The 27,043-nt window shown below is 40.0% G+C and overlaps 1 protein-coding gene across 1 annotated transcript; it reads right to left on the bottom strand.

Moving 5' to 3' along the window:
- Positions 1-18,143: 18,143 nt before the first annotated feature.
- Positions 18,144-25,314, bottom strand: LOC109108449 (macrophage mannose receptor 1-like). The gene is given in 13 exon segments (XM_042778835.1): positions 18,144-18,371; positions 18,463-18,539; positions 18,659-18,667; positions 18,910-19,290; positions 19,754-20,125; positions 20,504-20,848; positions 20,940-21,314; positions 22,801-23,166; positions 23,260-23,634; positions 24,256-24,600; positions 24,737-24,753; positions 24,755-25,121; positions 25,290-25,314. Coding segments are annotated over 13 exon segments (3,135 nt in total). The 3' UTR covers positions 18,144-18,290.
- Between the last annotated feature and the right edge of the window lie 1,729 nt (positions 25,315-27,043).

Raw genomic sequence — 27,043 nt, 5'->3', positions numbered from 1 at the left:
CCTTGCGATATATATTCATATATATATATAGTATTTAAAATATGTTTATTTATATAACAGTTTTTGTCCTTTAATCGCAATTTGTTTCATGCATTTTATTTCATAACTGTTTTAAAGTTTAAATTTGCCTGAAAAGCCTAAAATTTACTTTTTAATGATGGGCACAGTGTGATGACAGTGCCATCACTGGGGCATGTTGTCACATTAAGAGTGTTAATTGAAATCTTCTTTTTTTTCTTGGATAGTAAAGAAGCTGTATTTATTTATTTATTTGTTAAACTCTTTCATGGAATAATTAGAAAACAACTTCTTATTTGGAGAAATTTTATGAAACCATATTGTATTAATGGTGTAGTAGTCTAATTCTTACTGTTACTTGATGAATACATGTCCTCTTGGTTAACGTGTGAAATGAAACCAGGGCGCTCACAGACGGCCCCTTTTTTCACTTAGAATAAAAGTTTTAATGAGTATCTTGCTGGTCACAGCATGTAACTTAGATGTGGATGAAAGTTCTTGGCTTCTCTTTTAGTTTCATTTTGCCATGCTTATAATAAAAATAGCTGAATATAAAGATCTACAGTATGTAAGTGCATGGGTTTGTAGGCGGCATGTAGTCATGTCGGCTCATTATTGTTTATCTACCACTATATATTCATAAATATCTCAACTGAAAAAAATTGTGCATCAACAAAACAACCACAAAAGGCCTCAGCCTTTGAAAAGATCTTTGTTACTGTTTTGTTCTTTATGTCTGCATGTGTATCTTAGCTCATATTAGTCCTCTCAGTTTATTTGATGTTTTTACTTATCTGTTTTTGTCAGCTAAAACAGAATTTCCATCATTATTATGAGCTGAACTGTCATAACATCTCTGTGCCTGGACATTACTGTTTCCCTCAGACATTTTCGAGTCAAGATTAAAATTTTATGTAGGCCTACAGCCACTCAAGCCCAAATTGAAAATCTGCTGTAGTGGAATTCCATTAAATTAGGATAAATAATTGCCTGCTGTTTTTCATGCGCACAATGGCAGCATTTAGCAACAAAGTGATTGAAGAGGGGAGGGACTTATTAAAGCTACCTTTCCTCACTCAACTCAACTGAGGCTGTGAGATTTTTTTTACCCTTATTAATATCAAATTGACTGTGTTGACGCATAAGTCAGGAGTCTACAGCAGTCAAAATGTCACAAAGTGTGGATGAATCTCCATTAAACGTCATTACAGGCAAGAGGTTAGTCAAGGACATAATGTTCCAGACATTGTGAACACTGAATAGCAAAAGTTAAACCATTATGACAGTCAATTAAATGCTTGATGACCCGCTACATTGGTGGTCCACAATAAATGTGTCACAAGATGTGCTGACAAATCAGCATTCGGGTCTACGTGGGAAGCTGTCACAAATCAAATCAATTTCAGTGTCAGAAAGACTGTTTAAACAGCCATGGAAAAATGACCCGCTGTATGTGTGTGTGTGTGTATGTGTATATATATATAGGCTATATATATATATATATATATATAGATAGAGAGAGAGAGAGAGGAGAGAGAGAGAGAGAGAGAGAGAGAGAGAGAGATTATTTGAAGATAAAAATATAAATTACATAAAATTACAGGTTTATTAATTAAAATTAATAGGTTTTAATGAAAACAGCAAGGGTATTTTTTTAGGTTTGGGCAAGCTGTTACATGTTTTTTTATGTTGTAATTTTATTCAGTTTATTAAGTACATTTGCTTTATTTAAAATTGTACATTTTTGCTGTTTCATGAATTTTTGGGGTCTTTATCATGTTTATTTATTTATTTATTTTTTTAAATTACAGTTTACATTTTGCAGAAAAGCCTATATAATATGCTGTGACAGGATGGACAGGATAGAAAGTAATGGACACTTATGAAAGAGTGAAAACATACTATTGGGGCCTGTTGTCACAAATAGTAACATGGTTTCTTTATTACACACTGCAATAGTGACAATAGTAACTCAGTCTGACCCAGTCCTACATGTGGATATGTTAGCAGTCTCAATACTGCCTTAACATTATTGTTTTGTTGGTTGATACAGTAGAAATCCATGCCCAAAGAATCCCACACCTCAGGTCTATCTATGAACCTGTTGTTGGAACTATTATAACTGTCGGGGCCAAAAACCAGATGTGTGCGGCTAGAAGACAGAAAGAAGGGAATATTTTAATATGAAATGGGCTCACTGAGCAGCTGTGAACCACAGTTCACTTGAGCCACAAAACAGAATAGCCAAGAACCCTGTAATGTTGCAGTGCTGCTTTGTCCTCTTGGCCCATGCCGATGATATGGTCTTTTTTGTTATTCAGAATTTATAGTTTATGCATAAATAAAACTATAAAGTCAGGCAGTTTTATATTCCCAGATTATTTGATACTGTAGATGAGTTGAAACAAAGTGTAGAGATGAACTGCAAATGCACTGATTAACTCTGGTTTTGACCTGTTAGTGATGAATGAGACCTATTATCTGTAATGCTTTTGAATGACTGCTGATTCTCAGTTTCTCAAAGTACACGTTTTAATTCAATATTTTCATGAAGTTCATAAAGAAGTTTTTGTTGTTGTTGTTTACTGGTGTTACACAATATGCAAAACAGAATAATAATCAACAGTTCATATAAAATATGAATTTGAAATTCAGATTATTCTTTAGCAGAGCTGTTGAGCAGGATAATGTCAGACCTCTAATTTTTATTTATTTATTTATTTTCCATTAGAATAATCCTGATGGACTGACCGTGTATCATAAAAACAGCTGAAATGTCAAAACCGAGCAGCAGAGACAGACACCATCAAAATGAAGAGTGGGCAGTCAGGTTACTAATGGATAATGTCAAAGACAGCAGTGCCTTATGGGTATAGACTGTCAAATCACCTAATCAGTGGGACAGATGAAGACTAGGATAGATGAAGGAGAGAAGAGGAGTCTGAGATTTGGGAAACACATTTTGCTGTGCATCTGTGACCTGTGTTGCTCCCTTCACTGTCATAAAAAGACTAAATTCCTTTGTTTCAAATAATCCCAATTATTTCAGCACTGTAATGTAAACAGTGTTGGATGGTAAGACAGTGGTTTCTAAGACAGTGATGACAGACAGCACAAGACAGCTGATAAACTGATGAAATAACAAAATGCACTCTCATACTCTCAAAATTAGTTTGAGTCTTTGTTGTATATTGAGCCAGTTATACAAATTAAAGTTCACCCCAAAACAAAAACATCCTAAAAATTCACTCAGCCTCATTCCATCCTAGATGTAGTTTGGTTCTTTATCTGAGCAGGTTTGGACATATTTAGTATTGCATCATTTTCTCACCAAAGCATTGAATGGGTGCAGCCAGAATGAAAGTTCAAATAGCAGATAAAAACATCACAATAATCATAAGTAATCCACATAACTCCAGTCCATTAAATAACATCTTGTGAAGTGAATAGCTTTGTGTATGTAAGAAATAAATCCATCAAGTTTGCAATTATAAAAAACAAATAAAATAAAAAAATCTTTGCTTCTGGGTAAAATACAAGTCCTCTATCCATAATATTGCTTTCTCCAGTAAAAAAGTAATCTTGTCTGAATCAGGAGAGAAATATGCATAGATCGATCACTGTTTACAAGTGAAAACAGTCCAAAGCAATTCTAAACACTGGTGGAAGTGTTAAAATGGATTGTGGCCTGGAATTTTGTCCATAAGTGACATTTTAAAGTTAAACACCTTATTGATACATTTGTTTCTTACAGATATGCAGCTTTTCATGTCACAAGTTTAATCGATGGACTGGAGTCGTTAAATGCATGAATGTGACTATACTATATATCTACAAGCAACTGGTGACTTCAGGATACATTCAGATTTACAATTACATTTTTACATTTACATTTACATTTATGCATTTAGCAGACGCTTTTATCCAAAGTGACTTACAGTGCATTCAGGCTAACATTTTTTACCTTTTTACCAGATTTCCAACACTTGATTTAATACCACAGGAGAGACATTTCTCATCTTATCAAGGGAGATATTGCAGTTATTTTTAAACTGACCTCAGTATGCAGCAAAAATAATAGCATGAGAAAGCCTATTGTTTTAAAAAACATGGTTTAAGTATTGAATGAACATTATACTGGTTCAAAATTAGTCAAATTTAAACATCAAAGCATGTGAGAGGGTCATGTTTTGGCTGTACTGTGGGGACCTTAGTGAGGCTCAGCCAGTGAAAAATGACACTAAATAATATTTTAACAAAAATCTAAAAGTGGTAAAGGTAACCATTACGGTTAGCAATAGAAGTCAAGGAAGAGTCTTTATAATTATATTCCCCATTCCTTTCATCCAAATCCACAGGTGGCTTCCTTTCAATATGTCACTTGCAGTGGGTAGCATTCTTTGTGTAAAAGAGTATTTCCTTAGAGGAGATGAATGTGGGGTGAAACAACTGTTTTCATGAGTTTGCTTTTGATTTAAATTGGGTGTGTATGCTGAAATGACTCTTATTGACAACAGAGCCATTCTGAGAAAAAAGGAGTAATCATTCTGGGTAGCCAGCATCAGGCTACTGTGAATGTCGTGGGGTCCATAGAGGGTCTCATGAATGTGAAAAAACAACAACTGACTTTTGTTTATGCATGAAAAGGCTCATAAAGTACAAAATTTAGAGCTGTTTAGATTCATTTAAAGGGTATGTTTATGTTAGTATTATTTATGCAGTGTATTGTTATAGTATTTATTAACATTTTGTATTAGCTTTTTTTTTATATTTTCAGTTTTCGTTAAAAATTTTTGTAAATGTGCTAATTTTGTGCTTTTTCATTTTTGTTAGTTTTTGTTTTTATATTTCTATTTAGTTAATTGCAAGGCAAAGTTTATAATTCTTTATTTTAATTTAAGTTTATTCATCAAACATTTTTTATTTTTATGAATATAAATGTGTATATTTATTTATTTAATGTTGGAATACTCTAAAATAAAATTAAAATGTCATAAATATAATGTTTTATGGGGCAACATTACGATGCTCTTATGGCATGTAGCAATGACAAACCCAAATTTCCTTCAAACAACACCAGAAAAAAAAGTAAGCCTAATGCTAAAATATTACACAGCGAGGCCAACCCGAGAGCAGAATGCATTAAAGATTGAGAGAGATAGAGAGACCATTCACCTTAAATTGTGTGAGGCACCAATCACCAAGCTGAAATGGACATACTTATGCATGGTGTAAATCAGATATTAGCTAATATGCAAAACCCTGAGGCATCTGCTCTTTACCCCTTCAGTATTAATGAGATTTTGTTCCTTGTTCAATTGAAAGATAAATAAAGCTCATCAAGCTCAGCCTCCAGAGACTGATGTAATTTGGACAATCAGCTCAATCGACTCAAAATTATTTCTTGGCTGGTATGATAAGGTCTTGTCCAGGAGCTGGAAAATGTATGTTATGAAAGTGGTAAAATTGCCTTTGCTTCGATGGGATGGTCTTTTCTCCGCCTTTCTTAGCTTTTTCTTTTACACATAATCAGTGATGTTATAAGTGAAACCCTACATTTCATTCCTAAAAAAAAAAAATTGGGATTGGTGTACTGTGTTATTTGTTAATAGGAAGTAAATTTGATTTTTCACTGGTGTTTTAGCCTTATTTGTAATGCATTGCACTGTGTGGTGTTTTGGGAATTTCTGTCTGTCTGTCTGTCTGTCTTTCTGTCTACCCTTCAGAGCCCTGTGTCCTGGATAAATCCAGACCAGCTGAAGACCAGTGTAGACTTGGAACATGCAGATTTGCTGCATTATTCACACACTGTAAATAATCATGCTAATTCTTTGTTTATACTGGGGGTTTATACCAAGGGATACTTATGATTGAGAAGGAAAGAGGAGAGGGACAGAAGGAACAGTAAAGTCATTTGAATATAAACCACATTTCTTGGCTTATTCTTCACATGAAGCCCATAGGGTCTTTGAATGATTGTATAATTGCTGAGAGGGAATTGTTTTATTGCACTGAGTTCATCAGCTGTGCGCATCTGCTTAATACTGAATGGAAGACAAAAGCTGTATTGAATCATGTCTTGCAGGTGCACCAGTGATTACTGTGAAACAAATCGACTGGATCAGTCAGACCTGCACAAAACACACACAAATAACTCTTGTCAATATCCAACAGCATGTATACATGCATTGCAGTATTATTACGTTTCCCCTGAACTATCATGAATAAAACACCATTTCAGCAATTTTTTTGATACATTTGTGCCATTAGTTGAAGAAACACCATTACGCAGCAGCTGCACAATCTCAACTGAAGTTCCTTAAGTTTCTCATTGATTGAAAATATTCTGTTTAAAACAAAATAAAACAAAACAAAAAAGAAAAAAGTTCCATTGCAAAGAAGAAGAAGGAGACGAAAAAGATGTCGGCAGAGTGGTCACATGTACAGATGTTCCTTTCAGTAAAGAGATGCTAAAGGTCTAATTGAGAACACTGTTTGAGGACTAAATTAATTCAGTCTTCTTCTTCTTCTTCTTTTACATTAAAAACTTCATATTCTGAGTTTACATGCTCACCCGTACAATCAAAGATTTGAGATCAGTAGCAGCTCAGAGAGCATGTCGATCTGTACAATCAGCCTCAGGAGAATCAGTGAGGGATTTGCTTTAAAACTTTCATGAGAAAGAAAATCAAAAGGCTTTTAAGTGAACACATTAAATGCCTCCTCAGTTCTCGAGAGCTCTGACAAATGATTGTATTTTATTTAAATAAATAATGGTAAAAATGGCCGGAAAAACTAATATGGTCTCTGAGATTATCAAATATTTCTTTTTAATCAAGTTCCAACATCAATAATAAATATAGAGCATAAAAAAATACACAATGTTCCAGTAACCGTTTTTTTTTTTTTTTTTTTTTTTTAAGGAAAACAAATGTTTTGGCTCTAGAAAGGAGGTGTTATTTTGCTATTGTAAATTTAAATTAAAGCACCAGACCATTCAGGGAACACATTAAAGTTTGAAGTATTGTGTTGGTTTTTCTCATCCTCATGTTGAATGTTTTTGAGGGGATTAAAATGTCTTATTGAATGGATATTTGCTTTGAATAAGACAAAATCTTTGAATCACAAACGTCCTTCCACTCTGTATTCAATAGCTTTGCTGACACATAGATGAAAAAAAAAGTTCTTAAATGCATTTGGACTGTTTAGTTTGTTTTATGCTATTAGACTGTTTTTTTTTTTTTTTTTTTTTAAGATATACATAACTAATAATATAAAACACAAACACACACACACACACACACACACACACACACACAGAGAGAAAGATACATCAGATGATCCAAACTTGTCTAAATTGCATCTTGATCAGTTTAATATACCATTTAAAAGAATAGATTGGCATATTCAGTCCATGCATATTCCATCCGTGCAAGAAGGAAGTTGCTATATTGCAGAAGTCTTCTAAAAGTGCATACCACTCATTAGAACAAAACTTAAATTTGATTTTCTACATCATTGGTCATGAATAACAAACAACTTATGGACACTTTATTAGATATTTTTTGAATTTGAATCACTGGCTATGCAAAGTCTGAGGTTGACAAATGCACCTGCAAGGCTGGCCTACATATAATATGATTCATTTAACATGCAACCTCAAGTTTTACATATTTGTCCATTGAAAATGAGAAGATGGTCATTTATAGGTCTCCTGGGTTTTATATAAATCATTTGTTGTTGGGAAATGTATGAATGTATAGTGGCTATCCATTTAAAGAAATTGATAATGTTTTCTTTATATATTGTAAACAGCACCAAGTGTATGAGAATCAATATTATTAGTAAATAAATGTGTGTTAAACATTTTAGTAAAGTCCTTAAAATGAAGGTAAGTTTGTAATGTTATTCTGGATATAATGACTAATACCAAATCACTGGAAATGCTTTAGAAGCCTAATTGGATTTATATTTTTTCATAATCTCTAAATGAACTTTAAGTAATCAATGCACACCTTTTTCTTAGGAGTGATTGGCCTTTTCTTTCTGACCTTTAGTAGAGCTATAATAGAGATTCCACACCAGCAGGAAGAAATTACAGGTAAATAAACTCACCCAGCTGGAGAGGTCTCATAAAACACGCAACACCATCCACCCAGAAGTCAAACTGAGGGACCATTTGTGGCATTTCAATCCTTATGGAGGGTCATTTCAGTTTAATCACTTGCTGTCTAGTCCAATGGTACTAAATTTACAATGTGAGGGTTATGAAACTGATATATATATATATATATATATATATATATATATATAATATATATATATATATATATATATATAAATAGATATATATAGAGAGAGAGAGAGAGATAGATAGATAGATAGATAGAAATATAAATATATATTAAAACATGTCAAATACCTTTCTATTTCTGTTTCACCAGCTAATGTGCTTCATGGTGGTTCTTTTCAGTGCTCCAAAAAAAAGCAGACGATCGGGAAGACTTTTACGTTACTGCAATTGTTATGCTTGTACTATAAATTATTTTAGATTTTTTTTTTTTTTTTTATTAAATTAGAAAAAAGTAAAACAGAAGCATTTTAACTGCAGACATTTGGACCCCACTGTATGTGAATAGATTCTTTCTTATGAGAAGTATATACATTCCACTATCACAAATTTATATATCGCCCAGTCTGGTCCAATGGTGGCAGTGTGGTCAGTATGTGGAGATGGATTCATTCATTACTCCACAGCTCTAACAGGCTGATGGAGACAGGCAGCAGCACACAATGACACAAATCCTGCCTGGAGGGCAGCAGAGGAACTGTGCGTGAGACAGGAGAACCACACAATGTGGCCACAATTCTGTAATCATTCAAAGCAGCAATTAATCATCCAAAGTCCGCTTATGCTTTTATGCATGCTTTCTACAGGTTTTCTTAAAGGTTTTTCCATTGTTTTAATTTTAGTTTTAGTATAACATTATAATATCATGCAGATCTATATATTAAACTCTACAGATAAAAACATTTAAACCTTAAAAGAATTCATACAAATGACAGAACACAACTAAATTACTTAAACTTTAAACAAAAATTAAATAAAAACTAAACTGTAAAAACTCATTCAAAATTTTTATAAAAACTAAAATAGTATCTTAGTGAGAGTAAAATAACATTGTTACATACCCCTAGATTTATTGAAACAAGCCTTACTTATAACCCTAACTTGCATAGAAAAAATGTTAGTATATGACCCAATATACTGTAGCAGAGTAGTTGCATTTCAGACAGATCACCCCCCGAATGCACTTTCTTGTGGCACTAGTTACAATGTGTTGTGTTAAGTTGATCGACCATGAGTAACTTCATAAGTAAAGTAGATGAAGCCTGAGATATGTGCAGTAATGAGGGCCATTTGGCCCTTCCACATCCACCTAGTTACTTTGATAACATAAAAGTCATACAGTACTGCGGGCTCCTGCTGGCATTCAGCCATAGCAAAAACCTATGGAAATGAATATCATTATTCACAGAGCTGCCTACCCTCCCATTTGTTTCCATTAGTTCTTAACATATTTCAAAGTCAAATTCAATCAGTAGGGGTCTGAGAAAGGGAATGAGGACCTCAAAGACTGCAAAGCAGAAGTAATACAGCCAGACAGCGGCCTCCATATAGAACTTTTGATTTGAGATGAGTCAGGGGTTCCAAAGAAATAGTAAAGAGAATCTTTAAATAGAATGAAATTTAGTGTAGTCATATGTAAAGTGTACATATTTAATGTTTAGGTAGACAATTTGTGTAACACATTTTAAGTGCTAAAAACAGCATTCTAAAAGTGTGACCACATCTTGTTTTTGGTTGTGCTTTCGTATATCAGTCAAACCACACAAGATTTCACTTGAAAGGAGACATAGTCTCTCTAAAAAGGTGTGTTTTGGTTAATCTGTTTGGTGCGCACCAAAGGTTGGGATGGCAGCGTTCACACTTATTAAAATAAACCGCACTAACGGAGCAATCACGACAGAGTATGTTCTAATTTAACCAATCCTGCCCTAAACTGCCCTAAAATATTTTTTTATATCCTTTATGTTTTTAAATATTTGTACAATTTATTTACGTTTTATAGTATTATTGGTACATAATTAACTATTTAATTGATCAAATGCATTTGTATTTCAGAAGGGCATTACAAAACATTTGGGTTTTATTTGAGACTCAAGCAACCCTGTTACCATGAATGTCAGAGAAAAGGTCAGTACTGTCAATGTTGTTATGGCCCACATTATATAGAGCATGTTATTAATGTTCTCAGACTGCCAACTTTCTACATCAGCAGACTTTTTTGTTTTTATGTGTACTATATGCATATGTGGTTCAAACTAGTGTAAATTGTTTCAGTTAAATAGCTTGTTTTTTCCACATTATTATATGATTTGCCTTCTGAGATTTGAGAAAAATATTGCCCCACAATTGAAGTCGACAGCACTTTATGAATCTCACCAGCACAAAAGGCTCTTTTACCATGTGATTAGAGGTTTAACAATTCAACGCTTCTCCTGGTCTTTGTGTTGTGGTATTGAGTTTTAGACGCTGTCACAGAGGCATGGTTCCTTTACAGAGCCTCTGTCATATTCTCTCGAAACCTTGTATTTATTGCCATCCTTCTGTACAACATATTGGAGTCTGTCATTTTTAATTTCTCATCTGACACAGTCAGGTTTTGACATTGCTTTGGGTCGCCCAATCTGTTGTGCAAATACTCTTTGTCAGTCTAAATAATGTCACCAACTGGCTTGTCATGTGTTTCTCTTCTGTATTTCATCTCATCATGTACTTCATTATACCTTACTGATGGCAACAGATGTGATATATAATATGCGTGAGAGTGTGTGGGTGTATTTCCAAATCTGTCTATCTATCTAGGCTATCTGTACATCTTTCTGTCAGTGTATTTGTTTCATTTTTGTTTCCTTGTTTCCCTTTTTTTTCTCAGATGCTCAGTTTTCAAACTGCAAATTCAGAGTATGAATACAGGTCATCAAAGCATGAGTCTTCTTGAAAATCAGTCACCAGATAAGTGACAAAGAAAAGAAGTGCAGGTCAAATTAATCAGCTGAAGTAAAATACAGGCAGCATTGTGCCTCCATTGCTCAAGATGACACGTGAAAAACAAGCAGGCAGCCATGATAAAGTGCATTTGATTTGACACTTAATAAGTTGATCAATAGCACAAAGAAAGGGCAGATGGATAAAGGATGAGGAAAAGGGGAAAGTGATATTGTTATACCGTTTTTTCTTTGTTCAATCATCACAGCTGGTGATTACAAAAAACTAAGACTTTTTTAAAGTGTATTATCCTGACTGATTGAAAAAAAAATGGATCGAAGAGATTCAAAAGATTTTTAAAGGATGTGTTTGCCAGTGTGTACGTGTGTGTTGTAGCATTCAGCTTTGTACTGCTCACATTTCTAATATAAATAATGATTATGTTGTATATGTATTCCTGTAGCTACAGTAAAACAACGCAGACAGATTGTGGGATGTGTATTTGTCATCTGTTAGTGTTCGTACACAAAGTGACTCTCAAAGACGTTGTTGTTGTTCAAAATGATTTTGAATGGAAGTTTAACAGCAGCCTTTCTTCTCACAAAACAGAAAAAACGTCTTGGTTACGTATGTAACCCTCGTTCCCTGAAGGAGGGAACGGAGACGTTACGAATGGGATCTCGCCCGAGAGCCCAATCACCTTCGAGTGGTACAAAACGAGCCAATGGTACGCAAAGTACCTTGGTCTGCGGGATTTGCATCGCGAGCTCCGCCCCGCAAAGCGGGTATATAAGGAGCAACGCGAGCAACTCGCATTCAAGTCTTCGCTGAGGAGCCGAGCCAGTGACCCGGCCATTCAGCGGAACAGCGATGTGGCAAGGGGACGTAACATCTCCGTTCCCTCCTTCAGGGAACGAGGGTTACATACGTAACCAAGACGTTCCCTTTCAGTCGGTCACGTTCGACGTTACGAATGGGGTCCCTTACAAAACGCCACATGGCTGTCTTCCAGCGACCCTTGTGAGTGATAGCACCCTGTCGTGAGGCCAGCACGAGTGAGGGCCTATAGCTCACACAGAATACACTGGGTAGCATATTCCAGCTGGATGTATGCTAGCAGGCCGCCTGCCCGTGGGAGGACTTACCGAAGGCAGGTATCTACCAAGGCGGTGATACATAAGAACTCTGAGGTACCCAGCCCGCAGGGTGGAAGTTTCAACGACAGAGCTGGCAAGGGGCTTGCCAAGGGAAAGACACATGCTGCAGAGAGACTTACTGTGGAGATACACACGTGGGATTACCCAGAAGAGGGGAATCACAACACATGGAGGCACCTAGTCCCACACAGGGCTGACCAAAGGGCATGTACGCAAGTGTTGGACATCAACAGTGCTGGAGGAGCCCAGGGTTCCGACTGAGGAACTCACCTGAGGGGAATAGCGCACGCATCCAGTCCGTGGAGTGGAATGGCGCAGCAAGCGGATTGACACCGTGCAGGTCCTTACTGGCCCGAAGGGGCGAGTACCCGGGAGGACACGGGCTCTACACGGAGATTATAAAATCTCGCGAATGTGTTTAGGTGTCGCCCAGCCCGCAGCTCTACAGATGTCTGCTAGCGAGGCGCCATGCGCCAGCGCCCAGGAGGAAGCTACGCTCCTAGTTGAGTGAGCTCTCACCCCTAGGGGGCATGGCAGGTCTTGAGCCTGATAAGCCAGGACAATGGCATCCACTATCCAGTGGGATAACCTCTGCTTGGAGACAGCCTTTCCCTTCTGCTGGCCTCCGTAACAGACAAAGAGCTGGTCTGAGGTCCTAAGGCACCGAGTTCTGTCCACATAGGTGCGAAGCGCACGTACTGGACAGAGCAGTGCCAAGGCTGGGTCTGCCTCCTCCAGGGGCAGCGCTTGCAAGTTCACCACCTGATCCCTAAAAGGAGTGGTGGGAACTTTGGGCACGTACCCAGGCCGGGGTCTCAGGATAACGTGAGAGTTAGCCGGCCCGAATTCCAGGCACGCTTCGTCAACTGAAAATGCCTGCAGGTCCCCGACCCTCTTCACCGAAGCCAAAGCCGTCAGGAGCGCAGTTTTCAAAGATAAAAACTTTAGCTCTACTGAGAGCAAGGGTTCGAAGGGAGCTCTCTGCAGTGCTGATAGAACCACTGCGAGGTCCCAAGAGGGGACTTGCTGAGGGCGAGGCGGGTTAAGCCTCCTTGCTCCTCTCAGGAACCTGATGATCAGATCGTGCCTCCCAAGAGACTTACCTTCAACAGGGTCATGGTGAGCCGAAATGGCGGCCACATAGACTTTGAGGGTGGAAGGAGACAGCCTTCGTTCCAACCCCTCCTGAAGAAAGGAAAGCACTGACCCAATCGGGACATTTCCAGGGGTCCTCACGCCGTGAAGAACACCAAGTGACGAAGAGGTTCCACTTCAAAGCATAGGCGTGTCTGGTGGACATGGCTCTAGCTGAAGTGATGGTAGCTACCACCTGTGGTGGCAAGGTACCTAAACCTTCCGTGACCCGTCCAGAACCCAAACATGTAGGTTCCACAGATCGGGACGTGGGTGCCAGAGGGTGCCCCGTCTCTGAGAAAGAAGGTCCTTCCTCAGAGGAATTGGCCAGGGAGGGGCTGTCGCGAGGAGTACAAGTTCGGGGAACCAGGTCCGGCCGGGCCAAAAAGGCGCAACCATGAGGACCTGCTCCTCGTCCTCCCTGATCTTGCACAACGTCTGTGCAAGAAGGCTCACTGGGGGAAATGCATACTTGCGCAGGCCCAGCGGCCAGCTGTGTGCCAGGGCGTCCGTGCCGAGGGTGCACTCGGTCAGGGAGTAAAACAACTGGCAGTGGGAATTTTCTGGAGAGGCAAACAGGTCTACCTGAGCGTCTCCGAAGTGTTCCCAAATCAGCTGAACCGACTGGGGGTGGATTCTCCATTCCCCGGGGCGAGACTGTTGCCGTGAGAGCTCGTCGGCTGCACGATTGAGCCTGCCCGGGATGTGAATGGCACGAAGCGACCTCAGATGCTTGTGACTCCACAAGAGGAGATGGCGAGCGAGTTGCGACATGCGGCGGGAGCGTAGACCACCCTGACGGTTGATGTATGCTACGGTCGCAGTGTTGTCCGTACGGACCAGAACGTGCTTGTCCTTCAGCAGGGCCATGAGGAGGTGTGGGGAAATGGGTTCTGCTAGCAACTCGAGGCAATTGACATGCCACTGAAGTCGGGGTCCTGTCCAGGAGCCCGATGCAGCATGCCCGTTGCACATGGCACCCCAGCCCGTGGCAGAGGCATCTGTTGACACAACAACATGTCTGGACACCGGTTGTAGGGGGCACGCCGGCCCGTAGAAACAAGGGGTCCAACCACGGGGTGAAGTTTCGGCGGCAGGCCGGAGTGATGGTCACTCGGAGCGTGCCCCGTTGCCATGCCCATCTCGGGACTCGGTCGTGAAGCCAGTGCTGAAGCGGTCTCATATGGAGTAACCCGAGCGGTATGACTGCCGCCGCGGACGCCATATGCCCCAGGAGCCTCTGAAACAGTTTCAGTGGAACCGCTCTCTTGCCCTCGAATTGTCTCAGGCAATTCAGCAGTGACTGCGTGCGCTCGTCTGTAAGCTGCGCGAACATGGCGACCGAGTCTATTTCCATACCGAGAAAAGAGATCCTCTGCACAGGGGAGAGCTTGCTCTTTTCCCAGTTGACCTGAAGACCCAGTCGGGCAAGGTGTCTGAGCACCAGATCCCTGTGCTCGCACAACCGTTCTCGAGAGTGAGCTAGGATCAGCCAGTCGTCGAGGTAGTTGAGGATACGGACACCTTGTTCCCTGAGAGGAGCCAGGGCTCCCTCCGCGACCTTCGTAAAGACGCGGGGAGACAGGGCCAACCCGAATGGGAGAACCTTGTACTGATATGCCTGCCCCTCGAAAGCAAACCGAAGAAAAACGGTCTGTGTCGAGGAAGAATGGAGACATGAAAGTACGCGTCCTTCAGGTCGATCGCTGCAAAACCAATCCATCGGACGAATGCATTCGAAAATGCGCTTGGGCGTTAGCATCTTGAACGGGAGTCTGTGCAGAGCTCGGTTCAAAACACGCAAGTCCAGGATTGGTCGTAACCCACCTGTCTTCTTGGGTACTATGAAGTAAGGGCTGTAAAAGCCGGACTTCATGTCGGCTGGAGGGACTGGCTCTATCGCGCCCTTTGCCAGCAGGGTCGCGACCTCCGCGCGCATGACAGGGGCATCCTTGCCCACCATCGTCGCGCGGACCCCCCGAAACCTGGGGGGACGCCGGGCGAACTGAATCGCGTAGCCGAGCCTGAGCGTCCGGATGAGCCAGCGGGAAGGCCTGGGGAGCTCTAGCCAGGCTCCCAGAAACCGAACCAGCGGGGTCAAGGGGACTACAGGTGTACCCACGGTGGGGCAGCGTGGTGGAGCAGACAGCCCCAGCATGGGAGGCATAGCGTCCCCTCAGCGGGGGCGGAGTGCGGGCACTCGTCTGACTCCAAGCAGCAAAGAGGGCATGAGAAGGCGGAGCGTTCTCGAGCCGGCTTTGCATGGAAACTGGCAAGGGGAGAGGAGAACGAGAGCGGCGAGGAAGCACGTCGCCAACTGTCGTTCGTGGCCTCTTGGGACCCGGAGGTAGAGGAAACAGCTCCTTTAGTGAAGGTTTGGGTACCACCGGCCGCAGGGCCAGTGGCGGAACAAAATGAAAAATGAGAACAAAGGATTCTCCCCCGGCCCTCCTCCGGGGGAAGGAGTGGTCCTGCTACCATCTCCTGACGAGCTGACGTCTCCAACTCCGGGTCGCCCGTCTCAGGAACGCCGCTTGGCCTGGCGTTTGGCAGGAGACGGGTTGCGCCGCCCTTCTGCGGCCATCTCCTCGCTGCGGCCGGGGTGAAGGCTGCTGCTGTGGCCGAGCGGGAGTGGAGGAGGCCACAGGGGGGCGCCCTCGGCGACGAGCAGGCTGCGGCGGCTGCGCCGGCGGCGGGGTGAAAGCAGCAGTGGGCCGCCGGGGCAGGATGTGTCTGATGGCCTCAGACTGCTTCTGGGTGGCAGAGAACTGCTGGGCAAAGCTCTCTACCGAGTCGCCGAAGAGGCCATCCTGGGAGACCGGGGAGTTGAGGAGCTGAGCCCGATCAGACTCCCTCATATCTGCCAGGTTCAGCCATAGGTGGCGCGCTCCTGGACCACCAAAGTGGACATCACCTGACCCAAGGAGCGCGCAGTGACCTTCGTCGCCCGGAGAGAGCGAGGTCGGTAGCAGTGCACGCCTCCTGCAAAACCCCTGGGTCAGCACTGCCCTCGTGCAGCTGCCGGAGCAGCTTGGCCTGATAGACCTGAAGTGAGGCCATGGCATGCAAGGCAGAGGCGGCCTGGCCCGCAGCTCTGTAAGCCTTGGCCACAAGAGTGGATGAGAACTTACAGGCCTTGGAGGGCAGCTTGGGACCACCACGCCAAGCGGAGGCGCTCTGTGGACACAGTTGCATCGCAACAGAACGCTCCACCGGGGGAATCCCAGCATACCCCTTGGCCGCCCCACCATCGAGGGCAGTGAAGGCGGAGGAAGTACCAGAACGGTTTCGGGCAGTTAAAGGTGCCTTCCACGAACTGGTTACTTCCTGGTGCACTTCCGGGAAGAAAGGAACCAGAGGGGGGTGCTGGCGATCCGCATGAGCAGCCCCCAGGAACCAATCATCCAGTCTCGAGCGCTCGGGACAGGGCGGAGGATTCCACTCAAGTCCGATGCTCTCCGCTGCCCGGGAAAGCACGGCCGTCAGCTCGGGATCGGACTCGGACAACGCTGGCACTCCCGAGGGAGGCAACGCAGCCGAACCCTCATCTCCCGAGGACTCAAGCCCGCCTTGTGATGCGGCGATCGACATACGGTCCTCTTCGCGAGCCCCGAATGAGATGTCAGGAGCCTGAGAGGGTCCAGCAAACTCATCCGGAAACTCAACCGGCTGCGGCGTATGTGAGGGGGGTGTGGTCCGAGGAGGTTGGCTCGTCGGGGAAGCCCACACCGTAACCCTCAGATCACCCTGGCCACCAGCCGAAGTAGCCCTCTTACGAGAAGAGCTAGAACGGGGTGTGGCAGAGGGGACTCTATACCTTTTAAGGTAATCGAGTCTCGATCTCAACGCCGAGATGGTCATGTCCCCGCAATGAGAACATGAGCCATCCACGAACGCATTCTCAGCGTGCTGAAAGCCCAGACACGTGACACAGCGATCGTGACCGTCACGAGGAGCGATGTATCGACCGCACCCAGAAACGCACGGGCGAAATGACATCTTTAAAAAGACGCAAATCGGCCCGTATCTCTTTTTGTGAAAGAATCTTGCTCTTTCAGAGGTGTTGAAGCACTCAGGGGAACGCGGGAGCTGTCGCAGGAAACCCAGACGAACCGCTGAATCGTGCCGTCACACCAACACCAGCTCTTGTAACACTCCGGTGACAGCAACAAGCGATGTGCTCGGCTCCGAAGCGAAAGCTTGAATGCGAGTTGCTCGCGTTGCTCCTTATATACCCGCTTTGCGGGGCGGAGCTCGCGATGCAAATCCCGCAGACCAAGGTACTTTGCGTACCATTGGCTCGTTTTGTACCACTCGAAGGTGATTGGGCTCTCGGGCGAGATCCCATTCGTAACGTCGAACGTGACCGACTGAAAGGGAACAGTTTTTATAAGTTGTCAGGAATAATGCAGAAGCTAGAATGCTATGTTTCTTAGACTGTCTATTGTTTACCAGTAAAAGTATCTTACTTTTTTATGTAACATACTTAAAAAAAAAAAAAAGATAAATGGTTATTTAAACTTTTTTTTTTCTTTCATTTAAATTAATTTAAATTTAAATTAAGGGAAAATGTTCTCATGCAGCCAATTAAGGGAAAATGTATTAATTGCTGTTTGTAAACATGCAGACAAGGCAAATATGTATTAAACAAACAATAACAAACATACAATAATTAGAAAAACAAAACAACTTGTTTTAAACATTGTTCATTAGATTATGTACAACAAATCATTGCAAAGAATAAAATTGGATTGTTCCAAGATCAGTTTATATTTAATAAAAATCTATAACTTATGATCAGATTCAGATCAGAAGATCAGATTTATCATAGTATTGCAAAACTCTCAAACAGTGAAGTACAGTACTGTGATAGTTTGATAAAACATTAAAACAATTTTCCTTGTTTGCAGGAATGCTGTCATCATTTCTCATGGACTGGTTTTACGATAGTTTCTCAAATGCATGGTGAAGTTGCTGGGAAGTCCTTGTCTGATAAATTCTTCCTGGAGCTGAAACATGATTTTTCTGTTTGTGAGATATTCCTGAGTGGTATTCATTATTTACATTTATGACTGTTTCACATTATGACATTTTCTTTACCTGTATAATCACAAGCTCTTCAATCTGAGACTGTGATAAATATTCTACACTTGTAAGTTTCACTCTCAGTCCCATCACTGATCAGTAAAACAACAACAACAACAACAACAACAACAAAAAAAAACTGATCAGTACTTGGAATTTTGTAATTAGAATTAACATAACAGAAAAGATCACGATATCTACACAAACCTACCATACTTATCTGAAATAGTGGGTCAGTTTGATGATCATCATGTCCACCAGAAAGTGAAAAGAAGACAGAGCATTCAAGTTATTGACCCAATTAAATTAAATTAAATTAAATTAAATTAAATTAAATTAAATTAAATTAAATTAAATTAAATTAAATTAAATTAAATTAATATATTGTTTATTTTACTATTTGCAGGCTTTGTGTGTAACACTGTATTTATTTATTTCATTACAGAAGGTATATTTGCTCACCACTGTAACAGAAGAAAGGCAAACTGGCAAAGCAGCTCTCATCTGTCCACTGGCCAAAGTATTGTAAAGACACAGCTGTGCAGTGTTGAGATCCCAACTGTCCTGGGAGACTTATACCATTATCTGGTTGTGCAGCAACTTCTTCAGTCCACGGAAGCCAATATGTGAAGGAAGAGTTGCTCTGATCTGACCACAGTCTGTTTCTGTACAGACCGATCCATACATAATTACGATAAAGTGTAACATTCAGTATCTGTTGACGCTCTGTTTCATTCCTCATACTGGCCAGGTCTGTGTATTTCTCTCTGCAGTAGCTCTGAGCTTCAGTCCAGGTCCTGTACTCATATATCCAAACATAATTCTGAGAGGAGTTTTCTTTACCTAAAGAACTGTCAGAAAAAAATTTCATTACCTATTATTTATGGGGTTTGTAGGTTGTAATTTTAATTAGTTTTTCATCAGCTTCTGCTCAGCAGAGAATAGTATCTGATTAATTCTAGGTCATAGACTTTGTTTCCTCCTATGGTGCAAAAATCCTACTAATGATTTAGTCAAAAAAATTCCTTAGAGCCGCAATTCTTGATTCATAGTAGTTCAATACAATACATTACGTGTGTACACAATATGAGCATGGACATTTCAATTGTCTCTTACATTGACCAAACACTTTCAGGATTGTAAGTTTTTACTTTTAAGAATTTTAAAAGCTTTGACACATTACATATAAAAAGGAGAGTTTTGTGTAGCTGATGTCTTAGCATCAAATCAAACAAATCTGATATAATAGTCACTGATGGGAGGGATTGATAAAACAAGGATTAGAATGTAAATTCAAATGTCTTACCATCGTAGCAAACAAATGTATTCACATCTATGTCACAGGGTGCATCAAACCAGTTTCCATAATAATTCATGTATACACACAGATTATTCCCCCAGCTGTTGTCCGGTTCATGATACCAGTTCCTGAAATCTCTCTCTCCTTCCTGATAGAAATCATTGTCTTCCAGTGACCATCTCCAGCTGTTCACATCATCATACAGTCCAATCCAGGCTGAACCATTGTAACTCCCATTAACTGTGTTAATCAGTCTGTTCATTTCCTCCATGTTCTCAATGGTGGCCAGATCAGTGTTATTCTGTCTGCAGTATCTCTGAGCTTCAGTCCAGGTCTTAGACTCATTCACAAAGTGATACTGACGAGACGATGCTAATGCTGTGAATGGACAAAAAAAAATGGAAATATAAAAATGTACATTTATGTGCTAATCTTGCATCTTAAAGATTTCTGATCTGGGAGTAATGGATGAACAGTTTGTAAACAACACAGTTAGAATATGAACACATGGTAAATGGTTTTTAATTCAAGCAAAACAAAATTTATTTATTTTTTTTATTTATTTATTTTTACCCACAAAAAGGTAATTACATTTGGAACTATATTACCAACATTGTTGTGTGTAGTGTTTATTGCACAGCACTGCTATTGATAGTTTAGTCTAATAAACATTCATATACTGTTTATATACAATATATAAATAGCTGAGAGTGAGTATCTGAAGCCAAACTCTTTCAGGATTTAGGATCTACTCACCGCTGTAGCAAATGAAAGGTAATGCAGTGTTGCAGTTTTCATCTGTCCAGCTCCCAGAGTCACTAAATGACACTGCAGTGCAGTATTCACTGTTTCCAGCATTATCTGGTTGTCCTGTTCTCCAGTTACTAAATGAAGAATTGCTCTGATCTGACCAAGATCTGGTTCGGTACAGTCCAATCCAAAAACCTGAATTAGATGAAATTAATGACTGAACCCTGTAGTTTTCAGTCTCATTCCTGATACTGATGAGGTCTGTGTGATGTTCTCTGCAGTAACTCTGAGCCTCAGTCCAGGTTTTGTTATGGTAAATAACCACATAATGTCCAGTAGCATTTGTTCTTCCTGTGGGGAAACAATTTAAATATGTTATACATTGTGGAATCTTAAAAACGTTTTTGTAATTAATTGTTTGAAAGTCAACAGCTGTTCTCACCATCATAGCAAACAAAGGGAAGTGTTTGCATGCAAAAGTTTTCATCCCATCTTCCCTTATGATATGACATGTAAACACACAGACTCTGTCCACCTGAGTTCACTTGCTGCTGAACAAACCAGCTTTTAAATCCTCCCTCTAACGCTGTATTATCCAGAGACCATCTCCAGCTGTTCAGATCATCATACAAACCAATCCAAGCTGAGCCATAGAAAGTCCTACGTACTGTTTTAATGAGCCTCTTCATTTCCTCCATGTTCTCAATGGTAGCCAGATCAATGTAATTCTGTCTGCAGTATCTCTGAGCTTCAGTCCAGGTTTTAGACTCAAACACCAAGTGATACTGACGGGTGCATGAAGATTTGGAGCAGATTCCTATAAATTAAAAATGAAAATCACTATAAGGGGTCAATGTAGGGCTCACTTTTAAAACCAAAATTAAATTTAATTTCATATATTCAAATGCTTATATTTGAATGCTTTGGACAGTCACAGAAGCACAGCATCTTGTGTACACAGAAGTTTCAGTGTTTGAGGGGAAAAATATCAATTGGTGACATGAAACACATCAACTGGACTGAGGTAGAGGCTGTTCTCATTCTTACCTTTATGATCTAAAAAATCAATTCAATCAAGACTTGGTAGTACAGTGAGCAATATATAAAATGAAGATGCACAATGCTAGAGCCGTTATGTAAACAGGTCATGCGCAGGGTCTAGAACATTTTAAATGGGGGACTGGGGCACTAGGGTAAGGGCAGGGTAGCAGGCTGAGTGTGATCGCGAAATGACCAAAATGAGCATGATAATGGTACACTATTAAGAAGTGCTAACCTGCAAATATTATCTTAGGGTGCTACCTAAGATAACCTACCTCATCTAACCCTTAAATTTCATTTTATCACTGTAACCTAATGTACAGGTTAATTAGGTTAATATTTTTGGGTTGAATAAAATCAAATAAATTAGATGTTACCGCATGAGAAATTGTACATATTCAGTGAAGAAAAACACTTAAAGGTTTTACTCAAATGAAAACACTTTCATCATCCTCATGACAGTACATGCTGGTTTGGTCTTATATCAAAGGCTACAACACACACCAGTTTTTGTTCTGTACTGGGTTATACAATCGAAACCTCTCATTATAACATATGGAGTGTATATGATGTAAATAATAAATTGATCACGCAGTGTAGAGAGATTCATTGGTCATGATGTAAATAAGAGTTTCATTAGTTTGATGTAAATAAGAGTTTCATTAGTTATAACTGAACTTTGTGAGTTTGTGGTGTATAATGAGTTATGATTGTGTAGGTTTTGCTTTTTCAGCCACACACACAGCACTTAAGTCAAATAAATGAATAAAATAAATGACTAGAGAAGGCTGACTATAATCAGCTTGCTTCCATTTAGATAGATAAGCCTACTCGTCACATGAATTAAAAAAGCTCTTCTTGTCTTCAATGATGCAAGGACAAAGTTTGAGTGTGCACACGCAATATCTGAACGAGTGCAGAGCCACCTGGGGTGGCCAACCTGATTTCAGTGATCTCCGGTGCCACCCCCGGCTCCCATGTAGACACGCCCCTGGTGGTGGTCTGTGTTCATCCAGTCAATGACACTGACAGCATGGATATGTGAATAAGCACATTAACCCAGTTCAGGGATGTGAAACGTCCATTCATGGATACCCAGGATTAATAGTTTAACCCCATGTAAATTATGAGCAGTGTCTGTGAAACATTAAACAACATAACCCAGGATTCCATTTACCCAGTCTTACAATGATCTAGGTAAAACGACCAAATGAGGTCTAAAACTCAAATTGAAAAACACAAAATAGTATAAATTAACTCACTGTTGTAGCAAATGAAAGGCATGCTGAATAAGCAGACCTCATCAATCCATCGGCCTGATTGGTTGAATAATACAGCAGTACAATGTGGAATATTCCACTGGCCATAACCATTATCTGGTTGTTGTGGTGAATATGGAATGGCTGGTCTCCAGTCTTCATATTTGGTAATCTGACGGTCAGACCAAATCCTGTTTCTGTACAGTCCTATCCAGACTCCTCCACCTGCTGTCTCAAGGATCCTCTGGTTCTCAGTCTGATTTCTCACATTAACAAGATCTGTGTAATGATCTCTGCAGTATCTATGAGCCTCTGCCCAGTTTGTCCCATTATTAATTCTGATAAAACTCTGAATGGCATTCACTCTACCTGTAATATAAATATGATAAATATATTTAAATATATATAAAGAAACAGACAATGGAATATGAGTAACACATCTCACAAACTAAATGTCTTTACCATCATAGCAAATGAATGGCAGCGTGTTGTCACATGATATATCAAACCAGTTCCCAGCATAATCCATGTAAACACACAATTGTTTTCCACCATAGTTGTCTGGTTCACGATACCAGTTTCTGAAAATCTCTCTCTCCTTCCTGATAAAATCATTGTCTTCCAGTGACCATCTCGAGCTGTTCACATCATCATACAGTCCAATCCAGGCTGAACCATTGTAACTCCCATTAACTGTGTTAATAAGTCTGTTCATTTCCTCCATGTTCTCAATGGTGGCCAGATCAGTGTAATTCTGTCTGCAGTATCTCTGAGCTTCAGTCCAGGTCTTATTCTCAGACAGAAAGTGATATTGGCGGGAAGATATCAAAGATACAACTAAGGACAAAGTGTCAAATTTTAACATTAGTTTTTTTTTAGACAATATTGGTCAATAAGGGTGCTTTCACACTTGTTATGTTTGGTTTGATTAAAATGAACTCTGGTGTGATTTTTTCTTTTAGTGCTGTTCATTTAAATGAATGTGAATGCTGCCATCTGAACCCTGGTGTGCACCAAATAAGTGGACCAAGACTGCTAAAAGATGGGTCTCGGTTCGTTTCCAAACCAAACCATCGAATTAAATATTAACACAATATGCACCAAATACTTCTAAACTAACTAAAAAACAGGATGCGATATTCAAAATGTATCCAAATCAAAATGAGCAGAGGGCAAACGTGGAGCAACAAGGAGGTAAAATCTTTAGGTTCAGTGTTAAAAAATGTCAGTGTGAACACTAAACAGACCAGGATCAAATGTATTGTTTTTCTATTTTTTTTTTTGGTCTGGGTCAAACAAATCAAGAGAACCAAACTACTAGTGTGAACGCACCCTAAGACTGACTTCTCCGACACAAAGTGATATTGATGAGAAGATACCAAAAATGGCACTGTGGATAAAGTGGCCAGTATTAGTGTTATTTAATAATATTGGCCATTAAGACAGACATCTACTTACCACTGTAGCAAAAGAAAGGTAATGCGGTGTTGCAGTTTTCATCTGTCCAGTTCCCAGAGTCACTAAATGACACTGCAGTGCAGTATTCACTGTTTCCAGCATTATCTGGCTGTCCTATTCTCCAGTTACTGAATGATGAGTTGCTCTGATCTGACCAAGATCTGGTTCTGTACAGTCCGATCCAAAAAGAGTTATAATATGAAAATAATGATTGAAGTTTGAAGTTTTCAGTCTCATTCCTGATACTGACGAGGTCTGTGTGATGTTCTCTGCAGTATCTCTGTGCTTCAGTCCAGTTTTTGTCCTGGTAGACAAACACATAACTAGCACTGCCATTCTGTCTTCCTGAAACATTTAAATTCAGTTTTGAATTTTAGTGATCAAAGTGTTGATTATTTAGTGAGTTGATTGTTCAGGATACTTGTAATTAAATATAATTAATTGTTTTTCAGTGTCCTATATTATTAATGAAACTGCTTACCATCATAGCAGATAAAAGGATGATAGTTCGAAACAGTATGTCGTATACCATGTACCACTGTACATAATCATACACATACTTTGTCCTCCATAATTGTCTGGTCCTGGGTTATACCAGTTCCTAAAGTCTTTCTCTCCCACCTTGAAGAAATCACTATCCTCTAGTGTCCATTTCCAACTGTTCAGATCATCATAGAATCCAATCCAGGCCAAATCAATGGAATCATCATTCACTGTGTCAAGCAACTGGACTGTCTGTTGTTCATTTTCAATGGTGGCCAGATCAGTGTATTTATCTCTACAGTATCTCTGAGCTTCTGCCCAAGTCCTGGATTCATTCACAAAGACATAATGATGAGGGACACTCAAGGCGCAGGTAATAAAACCTGTTTAAGAGGCATTTGTAGTCTTTAATATGATCATAAGAACATAATAAATTTAGACAATAGAAATAAATACTTTTACCAGCCCAACAAAAACCAAATCATGCATTTATATAGACTGGAACTTAGGTAACAATAAATATATATATATATTGAAAATGATCGGCTTACCAGATAGTAGAATCAATGGAAACATAGCTGTTAAGAAACAATATGTACTTATATAGTGTAATGTAATAATAATAATACCTCTGTTCTGAGCATATTAATGCTTATTATGTTTATAAACATAGTGCAAAATACTTTTTATATAATTCCTCATTTGTAGGTAGCTTTGTATAACAGCATCTAGTAGATGAATACGTTTTAAAGTGTAATAACAACAAACATTCTTTAAAATTTTATATAATTAAAAAAAATATGCTATGATTTATAGGATGGATTTAAAAAGGAATTCAGTAGTTTACCTTTGGATGTTCTTGGCTGGCAATTTCAGATTATGTGACCAACTTTAGTATTTATAATGGTTTGCAAAGTAAAAGGGGGGGATCATTTTCTTTTAAACACTCCTGACATCATGAGAGTTGGATCACAAAGCTTGCCTATCAAATGTACTCATTGTGAGTCTACATTAACAATTGTTAAATAGGCTTAGTGAATGTTCCATCCCAACTGGTTCAAACTACTTTTTTTCTTCTTTTTTTCACACAATTGCCTACATCAAGCTATGTAACTTAAGCACAGTGTTGACTTTATTGAATGGCCAGATGCATATAGCCAGTGTGAATGGGTCTCCATTATTGATCGTTCCCAAGGTAGTTAGACAATGCTGAATATACATACACTGGGTTTTTCCTGATTTCATGTAAACACTATCTGATAATAACATCCAGTGAGACAGCTCACAGTTGATGAGACATTTTTTATTGAATGAATAATATCTATTTATATATATACTATAATATATATATATATATATATATATATATATATATATATATATATATATATATTTCATCTCAATATTAACTATAAATTCTAGTCTAAAAAGGGTCTAAATATGTTTGTTAGATTCTGTTCCATGTTTTGTTTGTTTTGCTCCCTGTTACCCAGTTTCTGTCTCTCACGGCATTGATTTAATCCCAGGTGTTTTCTATGTGTTTCCATTGATCCCAGGTGTGTCTAGTCTTCCCATCACCCTGTCCTGTATAAATAGTTCTCCCTGTGTTCATTCTAGTGTCCGGTATTGTTCAAGTCTACATGTGCTACGTGAGTTTTCCTTGTTCCCTGTAGTCATTAAAATTCTATGGATTGATGTACTCCTCGTCTCCCTCTGTTCCTTGCTCTGCACTCCACTCAGTAGTCTCTGAATTGATGGTTCAGGTTATTATGGGTTTTAATAAAAGTTTCCTTTCTCCATCTCAGTAATGACTGACTGTTTCATTGCAAAATCCATGTTTCTAAAACACCTTATTAAGCTACGTTAAGGTAAACCTGTTCATGAGTTTCAATCTAGATCAGAAGTTTTTAATCCTGGTCTTCACGACCCCCTGTTCTGCACATTTTGTAATATGTTTCTTTTACTGCTTCAGAGGTTTGTTCCATTTGACTGTAAGTGTCCTGCGAAGTGGACATCACAGGATATTCCTCCATGATTCGAAAGGAGCGTTAAATGTTCCATCCAAAGGGCATTAAAGTGAGAGAGATGTGACTATGCAAATCTCATAATTATGGTTAAATAACCCTTCACCCGTCTGTAGTGAGCTTTGTGTGTGTGAAGTCGCTGCAGGGCAGTGGTAGCGAAAATCCCTGTTCTTAAGTGAAGTAAACTTTAACCGATTTCCTGTGCTCAGGGAGTAGAGGGCACGTGAACACTATGAGGGACCATGAACCATATTGTAGGAATAGTTTATTCATGGAGCTTT

The sequence above is a fragment of the Cyprinus carpio genome, chromosome A21, assembly GCF_018340385.1.
Source record: "Cyprinus carpio isolate SPL01 chromosome A21, ASM1834038v1, whole genome shotgun sequence".
NCBI lineage: Eukaryota > Metazoa > Chordata > Actinopteri > Cypriniformes > Cyprinidae > Cyprinus > Cyprinus carpio.
This window is presented reverse-complemented; position numbering and strand designations above follow the sequence as displayed.